The sequence below is a fragment of the Pelmatolapia mariae genome, linkage group LG2 (assembly GCF_036321145.2).
Source record: "Pelmatolapia mariae isolate MD_Pm_ZW linkage group LG2, Pm_UMD_F_2, whole genome shotgun sequence".
Classification (NCBI taxonomy): domain Eukaryota; kingdom Metazoa; phylum Chordata; class Actinopteri; order Cichliformes; family Cichlidae; genus Pelmatolapia; species Pelmatolapia mariae.
The window spans coordinates 4371829-4389584 of record NC_086228.1 but is presented as its reverse complement, the minus strand read 5'-3'; the positions used below and the strand labels follow the sequence as shown (position 1 = coordinate 4389584).

Genomic DNA, 17756 nt, shown 5'->3' with positions numbered 1-17756 from the left:
GTAAATGGTTCAAGAGGTGAAGAGCTCAGCAGGGACAGGTGAGACATTTTACACCAAAAAAGAGAGACTACATTTGAACTATGGGTCTAAGGAAAATAAAATATAGACCTGGTAAATGTCATGACTTAATAATGTTATAAGCTGTTCAGCCACTTGTAATTACTGTCTAAATCAGCATTTTGTCAACATGCAAACTACTTGGAAGTGGAAGTGAGCTTGAAGTAAGTAGTAGATTCCCAGTGTTTCTTTTACCTGTACACAGTCTTTTTTTTGTGCACATTTGGGGCATGCGTTTTTATGCTATAGATGGTGAATAGTGCCTAAATTTGCTAAACTTCTATGATGCAAACTCTGTATCAGCAGCAAAATCAGAAAAGATTGACCTTAGTGTGTAGAGCCCAGATAGTCTTGTGGACAGATAGTAGCAAATGTAGTTAAACATGGCCTTATCCTGAAATTTTCGTCAAGTCTGTTTTAGTGAACCTGTTGACATAAGAGATCTCGCCACTCTTGGCTCTGACTCTGCAGCAACACACACACACACACACACACACACACACACACACACACCTTTGTACAGAAGTAGCAGCCAGTACCCTCCAAAGGCCTCATTAGAAATTTGGCTCTTTTTCAGTTCATCCTGGTCTTTGCCATTTGCTAACAGATTTGTTGGCTTTCACTTCACATCAAAACGCATCAAACCATAAACAACAAATTCAGTGATGAAGTTCTCAGTGCTGCATGTGACGGCTTTCTTTATTGTTGTTTCATTGTTGGATATACAAGTAAGTTCAGGACCTTGAAAATTCACAAAGGATGTGATACTGGCTTTTTCTCTCACCCGCTGATGATAGAAAAGTGTGAATCGTGACCCTTGCCAAGTACACCGTGGGGGCTTGTCCAAAGGGATTACTGATTATGGTTCACCAACATCACCATCTCTACATTACCTTCTAGCTTACACAGTGTGAGTGCATTTGGATGTTGGCATGCACAAGTGGACATTTTGACTGGCTGCCTGTATTTGCGTCTGACTATATTTGTATGGCTGTGCCTTTTTAAATTTTCAAGCGAATTACTCAGAGGACGTTGTGTGTCTAACTCTGAGTCACCTCCGTAATGATGATGAAATGCTGCCTCTCTATCTTCATCTTCTGAATGGGTCAAAGATCCCGTCTCCTTGGCCAAAAAAGTGAATTGCTGGAAAGCTGTAGAGGATTTGAAATACTGACATAATCAGCAATCTGACCAGGGTTAAATAGGAACCAGCCATGTTTGCTTGCAGTACTTCTTATTCATGCAGAGGATTAAGAGAAAATTTTTACATGACATGCAGATGATACTGCTCATCTTGGACTAAAATCAGTGCTTTTTAGTGAACTCAGACAGCCACATGCCTACTTCAGCTTTCATTATTTATCTAAAAAATGCATTTTATCATTCGAAAATATTTTAGTTATAAGTTTTCAGCCAAAAATTGACAAAGCTATAATAAAAATAAGCATGACTAATAAATTTTTGAGAATTTCAGTCAGTACTTTAATACTGAAATGGTAGTATGAATGTGAGTGAACATTTGATGAGTTGCTATGTTTGTAGCCTTTCACCGTTCTTACAGTTTGCAAAATGAAATCACAAAGCCAATTTATTAACCCAGTTAAACTTCAGTGAATGGTAACTCATGGACTATTTTTATGTGAGTAATAAAAGAAGAGAAATACTGTGCTCTATTAGATAGAAAATGAGGCACCTTCATGAATGTGATGAGCTGCTGACCTTATATGCAATTTCTTTATTTATCCTTTGAATATTTGAATTGAATTTATACATATAAGTCATACTTCTTCCAATTAGCACATTATGTCCTCTCTGCTATGTTACTGCCATTTGAAATAAATTGAAAATGATGCTTTGCAAATAGTTTTAACAGTCCACACAGTAACTGTGTGGAAGTTGTTCATTTAATCCCATAACTTAGCATTGTGGCTTTTCTTATTTGGTACTGTCAGTGAGTTTGGAATTGACTCTGTGTACGCTCGTCTCACAGGCGTCCGTGTATGTGTGCGCGCGGGTTGGTCGACTGAGGGAACACGCATGGTCATTTGTCGGGTAGAATAAATATCTTCACATTATGCCTTCACTCTCACATGCAGTGGTAGCACATGGAAGGTCAGTAGTTGGCTAATTCAGCCCGCGTCCAAATTATTGCCCCCACAACCTTGAGCTGGCACAAAGCACTGCCAAGGTTAATGCTGTATGAGGTAATTGATCCAGACCTCCCTCCTGACAAATCTGCAGAGAGTGACTGAGATCCTTGTTGACTCTGCATCGCTTATGGCTGTATGGCAGCTCTCATGAATAAGGCATATGTGTATAGCTTGAGAACATGCAACATATTTGAAAGCCACCTGTCACAGTCTTTTGACGTGGGGTGCTTCACATTGACACGCGGACAGCTGTGTGGGCAGATATGGAAAATGATGCTTTAATTCTTTTGCTTTAAACAAATTTTTTTTTAAGGAGGACATCATAGGTATATATTCGCAGTATAAAAATTATTACTGTGCTTTTTGTATTCTAATGTGTTTTTTGGGGGCAAACTTCTGTATTATATTAACAACCTACAAATCTTTTTCTAAACATCGTCACAGCGCCGTTAGCTCCATCTCCAGGGGTTGACTTGTCCCCAGGGAGCTTCCAGTATGTGCACTGACGCATGGCCTTTTCCACTAGGACTCTGGCTTGCTTTACATCAGAGCAGCAGAGGGAGAGCATGAGAAGGGAAGGGTTGGAGATGAGAGGGGAGGGAAGAGGAAGCAAGAGAACAGAACACAAAATTCCATCTGTTCTGGGTTGGATGGCTCATTTTTTAGCCTGGAGAGAGCAGCTTTGAATCCAATTTGTGCCTCTTGCCAACTGTGTCCCAGAGTCCCTTGGGGGGGCAGAAAAGTGGCAAATGGCTGATAAGCTTTACAGTGGGTCAGGTCAGGGCTGGATTGACCTGTGCTGGGATGGGCTTTGTTTGGCTCAGGAAGGGTCAGGGATGGATGTGTAATATTGTGGCAATGACCAAAGCCCTTAAATTGAATTGGATTCCAATTTTGCTGCTTTCAATTCGCTTGCCTTCTCTTCCTGCCTTCTTTGTCTCCAACTCGGATGGGGAAAAAAGAGAGAGAAGTTGGTGTGTGAAAGAAAAACTTGGATACTAATTGATAGTACAAAAACAAATAAATTGGATTTAAGACTCATTCAGTAGTATGTTGACAACTTTACATGGCAGTGCTGCATGCAGACGGGCAGACAAACCCTGGAAGAAGTTAGTAAAGTTTCCATTTGACCAATATTAAAATATTAAAAAGTTATCAACCTGGTCAGCGGACATGATAACGTTAACATTAAACTATTAAGAATTACCCAATATAAACAAACCCAACCTCAGGGGCTCACAGGCTAGTGTCCTTTTAGTGCTGCTGCCAGGCTCGGATAAATGGGAGGGTTGCATTAGGAATGGTATCCGGTGTGAAGTCTGCCAAATCAAGTATGCTTATCCATCCAGTGTGGCATTCCCTTGGGAAATAAGGGAGTAGTCTAAAGTACTTTGTCCGATAGCCACATTAGCTGTCTTTAAGTTATCATTACGTTAAGGCTTGCAATGGCAGATAATAAAACAACAATAATGTGGGAGTGTTGCAGCAAATGTAATCAGTCGCGTCCATGTGTAACATAAATGGAGATTGTTAATTTAACAGGGTAACACAATTATTTGTTTATTAAAAACTGTTACACTTCTCTAGAAGTGAAGATGAGAAAGTCTTCCAGCAACTAGAGACAAACAGTGGCAGCTTACCGTACGAAGTATGGAGCCAAGTGACCAGAAGCACAGAACTACCTCGACAACCTAAAAATATTTAACTTATTGCACTATTGTGCAATCTTTATCCAAAAAGTCTCTTGCCCCTGTGTTATCAACCTTTGTCCTGTGTCTTAGCCCTGTGATAAACACTTCAAAGTTGCTTAAAAGTTTCTAAGTAGTTTTCTTATATTTTCTGTTGTGATAGAAAGCACGTGGTGCTATATAATGGCCTGTAGACAGTTTATTTCCAAGCAGTTTGTGGAGAAACAAAGTGTTGTCAGTTTATCAGTAAATTTTATGCATATTCTTTCAACCTAATATGCATTTTATTAGACTGAACACAAAGGAAAAATGAGTTGAAAACTCGATCTTATAAGAAGACACGTAGGTGCTACAAGAGTTTGATGGTGCAGTGTTATGGTCCAGTTCTTTGAGAATAAACTTAAAAAGTCTATCCTCTGTGACTTTAAAGGACTATAACACATTCTCATCCCTGACGGAACAGCATGATGCCAGAGTGCGTTTTATGTGTATGGACATGTGTGTACCAGCGTGCACTTTGAATTTGGTGCCGTTTCCCTGAGGTGTTCCCGGTTCACGATACATTCTTGCTTCTGACCGAAAAAGAGGCCTCTAAAACAAACAGCTGCTCCTGCATATTGAATGAGCTTGCAATAGATCAAAAACAGTCACTGATCTTTCCACGTCTTCTCCTCAGGGGAAAAGGGCCGCTGAAGAATACGTCTGATGTCATTAGCGCTGCCAAGAAAATTGCTGAGGCAGGATCAAGAATGGACAAGCTGGGCCGCACCATCGCTGACCATGTAAGTTAATATTAATCTGTAGACTACAGCTTTATTCTTAACATCTGAATATGTTTAGCTTCGTAAGGTAGTAACATAAAAGATTTTGTTCTATTTCAGAACATTTTAACACATACATAATGTAAAATCTCAGATCAGTGGCATATGTTTCAGACTACATGGAAAAATATTAACATTTTATGATTAGTTTATCTAATGCTACATCTAATGCTACAAATTAGATTAGATGTTAATCATTTAAAGACAAACAAACACACACAAAATTTTAATTGAAAATGGTTAGGTCAGCCTGCTGGCATTGGAATACTCTTGTTTATTTTGTCTAAAGTCCTATTCATTCATATCACCACATCTTTCCGTGCATTACAACATTTGACAATGCAAACCCCTCCCCTAAGAGTTCCTTTGGCACCATGTGATCAGGTCTTCTAAAGTTGTTTTTTGTTTTGTTTTTTTAAAAAAAATAAAAAAAAATAACAGTAGTACATAACAATTCATGTTTCACAAGTTACATGGTGGTGTTCTGTCAAGGTTTTCATTACCTGAATTTGCAAAGCTTTTCTTTTTTCTTTTTTTTCCTTTGACAAAACTTTAACAGACAAAAACAAAAAACATCCACTACATGAATTACTTTTTTCCCCCATACTTCTTTCTTTTATTTGTTCTTTTGTCTATTTAGAAGCAAATCAAAGAAACAGGCTTGCGCTGTGGGGTCCTTTCAGACATTAACTGCAAAGTGTTGTGTGACTAGTGTCTGTGATGCAATCCTTACCAGTATTTACCATTTCTTTCAGTGTTAAACCCTCATTCTTCCATCTCCCTCCTCCCACTTCCATCACTTCTTCACATCTATTCCCTGCCCCAGTGACTATGGTCCTTGACATCAGGAAACACACATTCAATTATCCATGGCCTCATATTTCACTTAAATACTTGCACTGTAGCGCTCCACAGGGAGACATGTTACATGATTTATCCCCCAACTTATTCATGTGCCGTCTCTAACGCTGGGGCTTACTTTTTTTCTCCAACATGTATACATTTTGGCGTTAAATCATGGAAGAGTTTAGTTATGATGTTTTTAACAAGACACAGTTGTCAGTTTGAGGCTTTCTCCCTTAATACGTCACTTGCTTTTTGTGGTTTGAGTATACCAGCTGTGGGTTTTGTCAACTTGTATTCAAGAACACAGTCACTCAGAAAGGCACTCACTCATTTTAGATGTCAAAGCCAACAGTTCTTTTACAGCTGATAATATAGGTAAAATGCAGCAAAAGCTGGAAGCCTGTTTGTTTCTTTTAGAGTTTAAATTAAATACTCCAGGGCAATAAGTTTACAAGCTGATTTGGGATTTATCCTTTTCTAATTACTTACATGTACTTTTACTGGCGACCTGCCAATGCCTGTAACCTTTATTTCCCCTCTGATTCAAATGGGAAGAGGTTTTTCAAGTACCCTTTCCATATTTCCTGCACAGGGAGAGGTTGTGGTTATTCCTTCTTGTAGCAGAAACATCTGTATTCAGCTTTAAGCAGATTCCCCCCCCCCCCCCCCCCCCCCCCCCCCCCAGTCTGACATAATGAGCTGCTGGCCTCCTAATACCCTGCACGTCTGATATTTTATTTAAGGTGGCCTCAGATCCTTAATATTACAACCCCACGTCTATCAAAAAGTAACAGTGTTACCTGTACTGACCTAATTGCATTTGAATCATCTGAATAGGGAATAAGCTCTGGAAAGTGACTTTTATATGCCTCAGTGCTGCTTTTGAAGATGCTTATTCACTTTAATGAAAACAGCGCTATCCCCCAAAGAAAACAGATGGGTAACTTTGCAGGTGTGAGTGTGCATATCTGTGTGTGCATGCCTGCATGCAAGCATGTCTGTTGACTGACATGCTTCTCCATTTGGCAGTTTGTGTGTGGATGTGTTAGATTCAGGTACCTATTTTGCCTTTATGTACTAAACTCGTTGTAGGTACTTGTTTCTTTCTTTTCTGTGTATGTGTGTTTTGGTTATGTGTACGCACTATGAGAGGATTTGGGGGTTGGAGGCACTCAAAGTATGAATAAATGAAGAGCTTTGGCTGTTGAAACAGAAGTCTTTGCCAAGAGTGAGGACCCCTTCAGCCTCTGAACCCATCCAGCTGTCCCTCTTAGCCTTTCTCTCTCAGCAGAGACCAAAACACTAGCAGATCAGGCGACACTCTCCCATAACACATCAGCCAAGGCTCCCAGGGATGGACATGGGGTAGAGACGAGGGGAATGATGGAGATGGGAGAGGTAGAAAAAGGGGGCATTGCATTTGCGTTGAGAGAGGTATGTCTCTCCTGAGAGATGAATCTATTAAGAGTGCTTCGCCTTTTAATTAGCAGCATAATTGCCAGGTGGCAGTTTTTAAAAATGTATTTACGCAGGCTGTTTATTTTTAGGGCCATATCTTTAACAAAGCAGGAGATGCCACAGGCCCACTTGCAGCAAAGGCAATGCGCTATAGGATGGTCTGCATACTCCATCAGCAGTGGTTAAGTGAATCACTACCAGGATGCACATAGACTGACAGAGTCTGAGAAGCAAAGGCAAAGCTGGGACTGCTCATTAACCTAGGCATATTAATCACTTGCGCTCTGTGCTTCTGGCCTGCAGGGCCTATGAGGGTTTGCTCCTCATATAAAACACATTGGCAGATGGTCCCAGACTGATAGCACAGCATCTCACCCCACATTTCTTCTTTGTACGACTGTGTCATGATATGCTTGGTACACGAGTGCTGTGTTGAAAAGAAATGTGCAGGTGGACATGGTCTAGTTTGGGGTTTTTGAGAAACTGTTAAATATGTGTAATGGAGCCTTATTAAAATTTAAAGAAATGAGTGTAGTGCAGAGATGAGCTGCAGGATTTAGGTCATTGCTGTACAAAGGTCTGCACTGCAGTTTATTAAGAATTTATGACCCTCCTCTGCAGGGCACCTTATGAGAATTCCATCTGAGGGGCCAGTAAGCAAATAATGCTATGTAATTGAGATTTATAATGCAAATGTGTTAGCCACTATGTAGCCTATAAATTCCAGCTGCTTGCCTTCTTACCAACACTTGCATGTACACATGCAAACACGAGCACATAAAATAAGGCTTACATATTTGGAGAATGGGCATGCACATGCTGTATGCATTTGTTGCGCAAGCTTTATTCTCCTGATGTTTACTGACATACATAATGTACTTTTCCAATTTGCATTCAATCAGTAAAGATTTATGGTGATCCACTGGCTCTGTCGCTGGTCACAGTCTGATCCAGGCTCCGGTCCTAGACACTGTACTCAGGCAGGATTGTAAATTACCTACTGCAGAGAAGAAGGAAAGTCGCCCAGAGAGCCCACAAATTCTCAACTCAACCACCAAATGAAGATTTCTTTTTTGGATTTCTTTTTTTCTAACCAAGCACCATCAGCTCCCATTCAATTGCATTTTATTATTTTCATCCATCCATATGTTGCACTTGTCCAATTCAGAGTTTCCGGGGTTGCTCCCCAGCTACCATAGGGCAAGAGGTGGGGTACACCGAGGACAGGTTGCATGGCCGACACAGGAAAAAACGGTCAACCGTTCACACTTGAATTCACACCTATGGTGAATTCAGAGCCAGAAACGATTTGCTTTAGAGCGTCAAAGTTAAATGTAAGTGTTTTAACATGACTCTCTCTAGCCGTGCCAAGTTATCAGTTTTGCTTACAAGTCCGACAGTAAAATGCCTGACTGACAGGTGAAGCGTGAACATTAAAAATTGATGAGGACCTTTTAATTGGTCCCTGTGGTTACCTCGACAGCCCCCCCCCCCCCCTTGCCTGGCGCGCTTCCAGCGTGATGTTCTCCTGTCTGCTTCAATGTCACATTAACATTCCCAAGTGCCAGTGTGATTGAATCGGCCCAAACCAAATACGGAGCTTCTTTTTAGCAGCTGCAGTTAAGAAATGTAGCTATCATCACATAGTTTAAAATGAACTGTGATTGATATTGGTTGCCCATGGCAGATTTATTCTTGACCCTCAATAGTAATAGAATCAGCACTAGCTTGGTAAAGTAAAAAAGAATGGGCTTTACAATTAACCTTTACTGGAAAGATTTCTGTGAACAGAAAGCAAAGGAATATCCACTTGATCAGAGGTCTTACAAAGAAGATGCAGGGCAGCAGGATAATACACTACCAGTATACTGATGGAGTCCAACGTTTTAATTTGTTTTTTTTATTGTGTTCATTTATCTTGATGCGTGCTCAATCATCCAGGTAAGGAAATCCCAAAAAGTTGATTTTGTTCATCTGGACGTAGTGTTTTCAGTGGGAGAAACGTTTCATCACTCATCCAAGTGACTTCTTCAGTCTCAGCTGACTGCACGTTTCCCCAACCTTATAAACATAATGACTGAAACTAGCACCATTGACAAATGGACTTTGATCAGTGGTTGTTGATCCATGGTCATGACAATTTGGATATTAATGATCATGAAACTGACCCTCACAGCCCATTGTTTGTTATTGGTGCAATGTTATGCAAATGTATTGTTTATAAGGTTGGTGAAACCTCTAGTGTAGTGTGTCACAACAAGTCAGGCATACCAATGGGACAATGCATATCTCATCTTTGTCTCACATGGCAAGTTTATGGTTGTATGGTTGCGAGACCTAAATGGTTACACTTTAGAGTCCTGGGAAGTTTTAATCCATCTAGTTTTATCCACAAGTAAAGCTGCTTTGAATTTCTTACTGCTAAGGTTTTTCGGTTCATATGCTTTTGAAGCCATCCCATTTTTCACTATTGTACTTTTTGCTGCTGTTTTGGTAAGTTTTAAACCCCATATCATATACTAAGCATTGTTTATGTTGCGTTATCTTGAAGTGTCTACACAGACTATAGCTGGAAATCGATCACTTCCCGTCAGTGCTTAGCCATATCTCGTACTTTAGTTCTCGCCTAAAGAAAACAGAATGGTCTTTTCAGCGCTTTGTTTCCTGTATCTCCAGAAGAGTTTGCCATGAATCTTTTTTTTTTCTATTTTTTTGTTGTTGTTTTCCTCCCGTGGCTATAAGCACATTCTATCTCTTTCATCTCTTCTTGCAACCCCTGTGGCAGTTTTGAGGTGTAATCGCAGATAAAGGTGCCCAGCGGCTGGTTGTCCTGAAGGTCCTTTGTTATGTTAGGCATAGTTAATTATCCAGAAGCTTCTACCAGACAGAGACTTGGTACTTTTTTTTTTCTCCTCCACCCAGAGTAGTTGTTTTACACTTGTATGCAAAGGTTTGCTAGTTGTATATGAAATTAATTTAAAGTAAACACTGGTAGTGCATAAACATGTTTGCAGCAAAGTTTGTTATTTTGACTTAAAAAGCTAACTGAATTTGGCCTGGACAGACTGAACTTTTGTCTCCAGTATATCTGAGCAGTAATTCTGTACAGACGAGCATACCAGCAGGCAAGGTTCTGTATTGTATTGTTTATTTTTTTTCCCCTTGAAGCTATTAAAATGCATCCACAACACCAGACTGTCAAACTCACGTGAATAAATGTTTGAGTGTTTAAGCCTGCCTTTCAACTGTTGGAGAACAAATTACCTATTGGTGTTTTTATTTAATTTTTTTATTCTTATTTTATTTTATTCTTATTTTTATTTTTTTATAGGGTTGAAAGATACTTTATCAGTACAGTTTTTTTTTTCTAGTTTAACTTTCTCACTGCACTTGCAACTAAGTCATCTTATCTAAATGGATGTATAAATGGGTCTTTTTGAGTAAACAAGATAACTGGAAGGAAGACTTCAGGAAGCAGTCCAAATTTAGAGGCTAGAGCAACAGGTCCCTCCAATAAATACAGTAAGAGAAAACACTCAATTGCCTCAGGACAGTGGAGACTAAATTTTCTCATGACTGAAAAGCAAACATAACAGAAAAAGCTTCTTGGGTCCCATTGTTGCATGGCTCGCCCCAACAGGTTGCTGGCAGACACATTAGAATGCCGCACTGTGAGTAAATATTGGAAATTGGCATTTCCTCTGGGTGATGCGTCCGGAAAGGTCAGCGCTGGGCGGTGGCAGCTCTGTGACTCTGCCTCTGCTCTGTATAATAGAACTGAATAGCACTCGCCAATGATGGGACCTCACCATCCGATCATTATTTAAATCATAGATTGTTACTCAACACAAAGCACACAGAGAGAGCTTTGTTCAGCATCCTGCACTGTCATTCTTATTGCCACATTTCCTGTTTTTTGTGTGCAGTGGATTGGAAAAAAAATACATTTTTGCTTTTGTTTGGATTGTGATGTGAGCTTCTCTAGAGCTACAGCTTTGATGCAAAGGAAAGAAAGAGCTACCCACTCTTTTCAGACCCACATAAATGTGTAGTACACTAAAAGTCTTGTAAGGCATTGTTACTGAAGAGATTCAATTAGCAAATTAAAATACTGATCTGGTACCCATTGTCCCCATGTCATACATTGTTTCACCTTTCTTTTTCTTTAAAAGGTACTTAAAGAAGTGAAGGGGAGGCAAAACTACACTAGAATCTTTGACATTTCTGCCTGTACTGCTGGCTGCTTTTGAAAAGATTTGTCCTTCTAGTTTGTCCTGAAAAGATAACCAGAATTGTCTCTAGTGCGCCTATTCTTGATTTGCCATCTCTCCACAGTAGCTGGCCAGGCAAAGTTGACTGTCCTATTAAACAACTGTTTTTAATTTCAGTTTATTCACTAATAAATTAAAATACAAATCCAATATCATCATGTACAAGATGGCTTTTGCACAGCTCAATTGACAAATGGCTACCCACAGCTTATAAGTTTGTTCCCAAACACCAGATAATATACACTCATTCCCAACATTAGATTGTCTTACTAACCTAAATCACTAAATCTCCTAAGAATAACATTAATCCACTACATCCAGAGAGTGGTACATAAAAATCCTTAAGTTTTTTATAATTATGGCAAGGATCTTGCAAAACTTTATAAAGGTTACATAAAAAGGCTTGTATGCAATTTTAGAGCAGCACACAGACGAGACAAAAATAGGCAGTGGTGTGTTCTAATAGTTTAAAAACTCACGCAAGAGCAGATTTTGTTGAGTGAACCGTTTAAATAACAGGCTAGATTTTTAACTTGACTACCGAGGGAAAGTGCTTGCACAGCCTGCAGATGCAATAACATTTAGGTTGTAAAACTACACCTGAAGTATTAATTATTTATAGCATAAAGTCTAAAAGCAGAGATATGTTGCCCTTTGATCCACCTGGTTTTAGGGAAGCGTTCACGTAACAGTGCGGGCAGTTATTGAGGTACCTTAGTTTTACCACCTGCATTTATCGCACTTCTATTTCCATTTGCAGCACCCAAACAATTCAAGGTGCTCTTGTCTCTTCTTTTTGCAACTTATGTATTCACATGTCACAGTCAGAGCAGCGTTGCAGAGTTTCCTGAGTGCTAAGTGAAGCCAGCAGCTGAGCTGAGTATGAGCACAAGTGATGCTTTCACAGTGCCCTGCTTCCAGCCATCTGAATACTTCCCCAAGCCTTCATTAGCATGGCTGCTGCATTCAGCCTCATCCCAGGTCTTTGCGTTTGCATCTCTCTCTCTCTGTTTCTCTCCGACTTAAATGCCCCTCCCAACTACAGTTGAATCCTTTCGTCTACCTTCCTTTTCCCCAGTTGGATTTCTACTTCTTATTTACTCCTCCACTCTGTTCCCCCTCTGGCTCACTCTTCATCCCTGTCTTTTCTCCTACTTATTTTTCTTTTTTTCCCCTTTGCTTCTTCTTCTTTTTTCTTTTTTTTTTTAACCTTCCTCTTTCTACCATTTTCTGTGGTCTCACAGCCTTGTATTAGTCTGCAAGTACAATGATCATCATCTCTTCTTCCATACCTTTTTAATAGAATGTCAACACTTAATTTGTCCTCTCTGCTTAGCCTGTCCTATTAGTCAGCAGTAGATGGTGATAATACAGAAAACGTGAATGTTTTTATTAAAATGTACATGGAATATCCAAAGAACTGTCAATAAATTGTAATTGTAGATGCTTTAGGATGCTTGTGTCCTATATGTAGATGAGGTCTACTTAAAGGATGCGTTGGTTGTATGTTCTATTCTGCTGTGGTGACCAATCACGTATGAATGAGTACAGTTGTGCTGGCTGGGATGGTGTTTAAATTCATGCATGCATGGCTGTATGGCTGGGAGTGAGTGCACTATACTCAGCCGTGCACTCTGTTCTCCCACTAGGGATACTGATGCGCTCAGCAGGATTAGACGCATCATAAGTCCTAGTCTGTTTGAAGTGTCCAAAAATCAGGATCCTACTTATGTTTCCTCTTCCTCCCTCGTTTAATACAGAAACGAAAACAGGGGTTTTGTTGCCTTTGGTTAGGTTGACGCACTTGAGGAGTAAAAGCCATTATAGCCAAGTGGGAGATAGCCCTATGCCCCGCTGTGTCATTTGCATGCTTATATACAGTGTTTCTTGTTTATCCCAAGACATGCAAGCACTCGTTTACACTCGTGTTCTTTAGCACTGACCTCACGAGCTCTGTCCCAGAGAGCTTTTATCAATTAAAAGATTGGCTCTAATTATCTCCATTTCACCTTTTCTGTGCGCTCAAAATTAACAGCTGCCAAAGGACTCCTCCCTCTGACATTTTTCACAGACATGGTCATCCCAAATATTTTCATAGATATTTTGTGTTTGGTAGGGTAGGTGATGTTGACAATTGCCAGCCTTTGATCGTATAGAATAGCCAGTCTGATTGTCGCTGACATGCTAGCTGTGACTCAAGTCACTGTAATGATCTGACGTAAAGCATCGGAGCCCCATCAGACTGCTTAGATCCTTCACTTGATGAGCAGCTAAGAGTACTGTGGCCTAATTACTCTGGTAGCAGGGGGCTTGTTTAGCAAACCAGGTAGAGCCCAAGTCTAATTACGATGCTATAATTCAAAAAGGTTGCTGGTGCTAAACAAAATACATTTTTTGAGGCTCTTCACTTTGAAATAGCTTTTATAACTTTAATGCTTCAGTGTATTCTTTTTTTTGTGTGCTTCTAGCCAGCTTTTGATAGGCCTTGGTAACAAAAGTAAGACTTTTTTTAAAACTTAAATGAACCTATGGTCTCCAAATTGCTTAACTGCGCATTTTAAGGCTTCTCTGCACCATTACATGCTCACTCTCTGATTAGACTGTATTTACCGAAGCCTGTTTGAGTGCTTTTCCAGCCCTGAGAAGTTTATTTGCACTTTCACGCCTAAGGTCATTGCTTAAGTTGTTGGCATGAAGGTGTTTTCAAACTCTTTCCTTCTAAGAACTCAGATTACTGAAGGCAGATTTTGAAAACAATCAATGAACTGTGCTTGGGTTTACACTTTCAGTAAAAAAAAAAAAAAATCTTCCTTTCCCAAAAAGACTTCACACAACATTCATATCAACACTAATTGATTGACAGCAGTGTTTGCCTCCTACTAGAATTTGCATTCTGTGTGACTTGATCATATTTAACCTTGTGAAGATGAGTTATCTACCAGGTTGTGGGCGTGTGTTTTTCATTTTTGCTCAGAGCACTTTCATTTTGTGCGTGTCTACCTTACCTGTCACACTGCTACTATCTTATCCTGATAAAGCTGAACATAATTGCATCCATAGTAAATTTAACAGTGCCAGGAAGTGACTAAACTGATTAGCAGCTACATGCAAACAGGTAATATTATAGATAGAAAGCTGTGCATAACAAGGATGGTTGCTTTAACCTGTGTGTGTGTGTGTGTGTGTGTGTGTGTGTCTCTCTCTCTCTCTCTCTCATAGTGTCCTGACTCCAGCTGTAAGCAGGACCTGCACGCCTACCTGCAGCGTATTGCCTTGTATTGCCACCAGCTTAACATCTGCAGTAAAGTCAAGGCCGAGGTTCAGAACCTGGGAGGAGAGCTGGTTGTCTCTGGGGTAAGTTTAGCCTTTTCATTTTATCCTCAAGCACTTTAAGTTGTATATTCCAGTTTTCATTATCTTTCAACCTCACATCGGATCAGGCTGAAACAAGTGTTGAACTGAGTTTGAGATCAGATTTTTGTTTTGAGGATTGCAGGCTGGTAAAACTTGGTGACAGTGATGCGGCTTCAAACGTGGCCAAAGTGGCAGTAATTGAGAAGAATGAAGAGACTGAGTAGTGGTGCAAACTGTGCAGGTTTCAGGAAACCTGAGCTGCTTTGTTGTCAGCTTCATGGGATAATCAATGTAAACAGAACTGCACTTGTGTATAGTGAAATCTCAGAGGAATGCCTTTAATTTCTACAACAGTTCTTAAATCAATAGAATTCCACAGCTACTTTTAAAAGTTTTATTATCTATTGTTGCCCAAATAAATTAAAAATACAGAGGCTTAATGACACCGGCTGCTGGTTGTGATTACTTAATGATTTATTCTCTGAACTATAAGTTGCAGCTTAAATTTTAAATTGAATAAACACATAACAGCATTTAGTGGCTTTCTCTGTGCTGGAAAGGACTAATGTTGCCCTGATGTTTCCTAACCTTTTTACTACCTCAGATAACACTTTGTAATAAAAAAAAAAATTACAAGTCCTTTAAGCACTAATTAACCACTTACTTGCCAGTTAAATTCATTTAAATATCTGTGCAGGGAATAATGAATTACTTCCTCCTTTCTGTTGGGCAGAAGTGAGAATATCCTTCTACTACTTTGAGTCAAGTGTCAGTGGCGTCTCTGGGGCTGTTAAGTGTGGGGATTAAATTGGTGTGACCTTTTTACATATTCAAAATTTTGTCACACGTGTTTGTATTTCAGACAAGGGACTGGTTGTTAATGCTTTAGTCTGAACTCTTCCCCACAAAACTGTAGAGATGGATTTAGTTCACTTTTAACTTGACATGAGCTTAAAAACGATTTAATCAGCCTTTGCTTTTATAATTTTACAAAGCTGACCCTGTTCTTTGTTTCCTTTTCCTGCCCCCCCTCCAACATCTCCTCCACCGTATCAGTTGGACAGCGCCATGTCACTCATTCAAGCAGCAAAGAATCTGATGAATGCCGTGGTGTCCACTGTCAAGGCGTCGTACGTCGCGTCTACCAAGTACCAGAAGAACAAGGGCATGGAGGCACTCAATATGCCCGCTGTTTCCTGGAAGATGAAAGCTCCTGAGAAGAAGCCTCTGGTGAAAAGAGAGAAGCAGGATGATGGCCAGACCAACAGAGTCAAGAGATCTTCTCAAAGGAAGCACGTGAACCCTGTGCAGGCTTTGAGTGAATTCAAAGCTATGGATAGCATCTAGACCCCTGACCTCCAACCCCACACATTTATTGTTTAAAAATAACAAAGGATTTTGACCAATGAGTTTTTCTATAGATTGAGCATGTCACTCTATCAAAGAGAGAAGCTTTTAGCATATTTCTTCTATCTTTCCATAGACCGCTTGCTTGTCTGTTTGACCCAATATATTCCTCCACTGCCTCATTTCTATTCCACCAGCTCAAATGTACTCTTGTCTAGTATCAAGTGTCTATTCTTCGGAAAGGGAAATCAACTGGACAAAGCTATTCAGTAGGTGAATTTAATGGATATGGGCTTGTGGTTATTTTATATCCTAACCAGTTTCAGAATAAAACTGTGGGGTCTCCAGGGTGTAAGGCTTGATTACGGCAAAATGTGTTCTGTTGTGCAGATATCAGCTATGCAAAATTTCAACTGCCTTATTTTTACCTTTAGTCATAACTGCAGTTAATTTGGATGTGGGAGTCTAACTGGTAGGATTTAAACATGTTTTGGTTCAGCCAAGTTGAGATATTTCCATGTGTGCCTGCATTTTTTTTTATGCCATTATGTATTTTGTTATGACACTATTAAAAAATCAGACCAACTTTAAACTTTATTGTCAGCACCGTACAATTTGATCCATTTGTACCCCTTGATTGTCAAAGGATATTTCCTTTTAATTTAACCATCTCAAATTGTATTTGAATGAGTTTCATTGTTGTTACTGTTATTGTATTCTCTTCGGAAACCAAAGGTGACGGTTTATTCTTACCCTTCTCTTTTGCTACATAACTGATCTACTTGTGTGAACCTACACTTTAAGGCACAGGTCTCCAGCAGTTGAGTCAAACTTTGTTAATTAGCAATAACTCCTCTGTGTTTAAGAGAAGCCAGTGGGCTAAAGAATGAATACACAGTTGTTGGTACTATCCAAAGCCCACAAGCTTTCATTAGCTGTCAATGAGACCAAACACCACTACATTCTCAACATGTCCAAACTGAGGGATCAATATGTTTTTCTCGTCACATCTTAGAAGTTGGCAAGGTATGGAAATGATTATCTGCCTCTTAACTCTTATTGTGTTGCTTGTCCTTTAAACTAATTAAGATTTTATATATAATGCACAGTCTTTAAGAAAACACACAACCGCATGTTAGACTTTACAGAGTTAAAATAAAAGCAGAAGTTGCTAGCAGCGTGGTTTGCAGACATGTATGGTGGTGCATTGGTTTGCAGCAAGGCTTTTAAATCTTGCGGTTTTGATCTTGGAACTGAATTTGTTTTGCTCATTTGACATCTGTAAACCATAGCAGGATGGGCATGCATGTTTTTTAGGGAACCGAGCATTTTGAGTGTTTTTGTTATTTCGTTTTTCTTTCCCTCCCTACTGTTAACCTTTTGCTGTATTTGAGTCTTGAGTTGATATCAAACTATTGCTGTGGATTGTTTTGTTATTGAGAGCTGACATATTACTGGACACTTGGTAAATTTAATGTGTCTGCTTTATATCTTAATAAACTTTAAAGTGAATCCAATCTGTTATTTCGTAATTTGTCTTTGTACCACTGCCGACTAAAGTAATGTGCACTGCTCAAAACAATTAAATAAACACTTTGAAAACAAATCAGATCTCAGTGGGAAATGGATGATGCTGAATATCTGTACAACTGTATCTGTAAGCTCTGGGAACAAAAGGATGTTACATCATTTGATGGAAATTAAAATTACCAACCTGCAGAGGGCTGAACTCAAAGACACCCCAATAATCAAAGTGGAAGAATA

The 17756-nt window shown here is 39.6% G+C and overlaps 1 protein-coding gene across 1 annotated transcript in view; it reads left to right on the top strand.

Annotated features, from left to right (window-relative positions):
- Positions 1 to 17555, top strand: part of ctnna1 (catenin (cadherin-associated protein), alpha 1) — a 71739-nt gene extending 54184 nt beyond the window's left edge. Inside the window, exons 16-18 of the mRNA XM_063490825.1 lie at positions 4572 to 4677; positions 14511 to 14645; positions 15702 to 17555. Of these exons, the coding sequence (XP_063346895.1) occupies positions 4572 to 4677; positions 14511 to 14645; positions 15702 to 15992 (532 nt within the window). The 3' untranslated portion in view covers positions 15993 to 17555. The remainder of the gene's footprint in view (positions 1 to 4571; positions 4678 to 14510; positions 14646 to 15701) is intronic.
- The last annotated feature ends 201 nt before the right edge of the window (positions 17556 to 17756 follow it).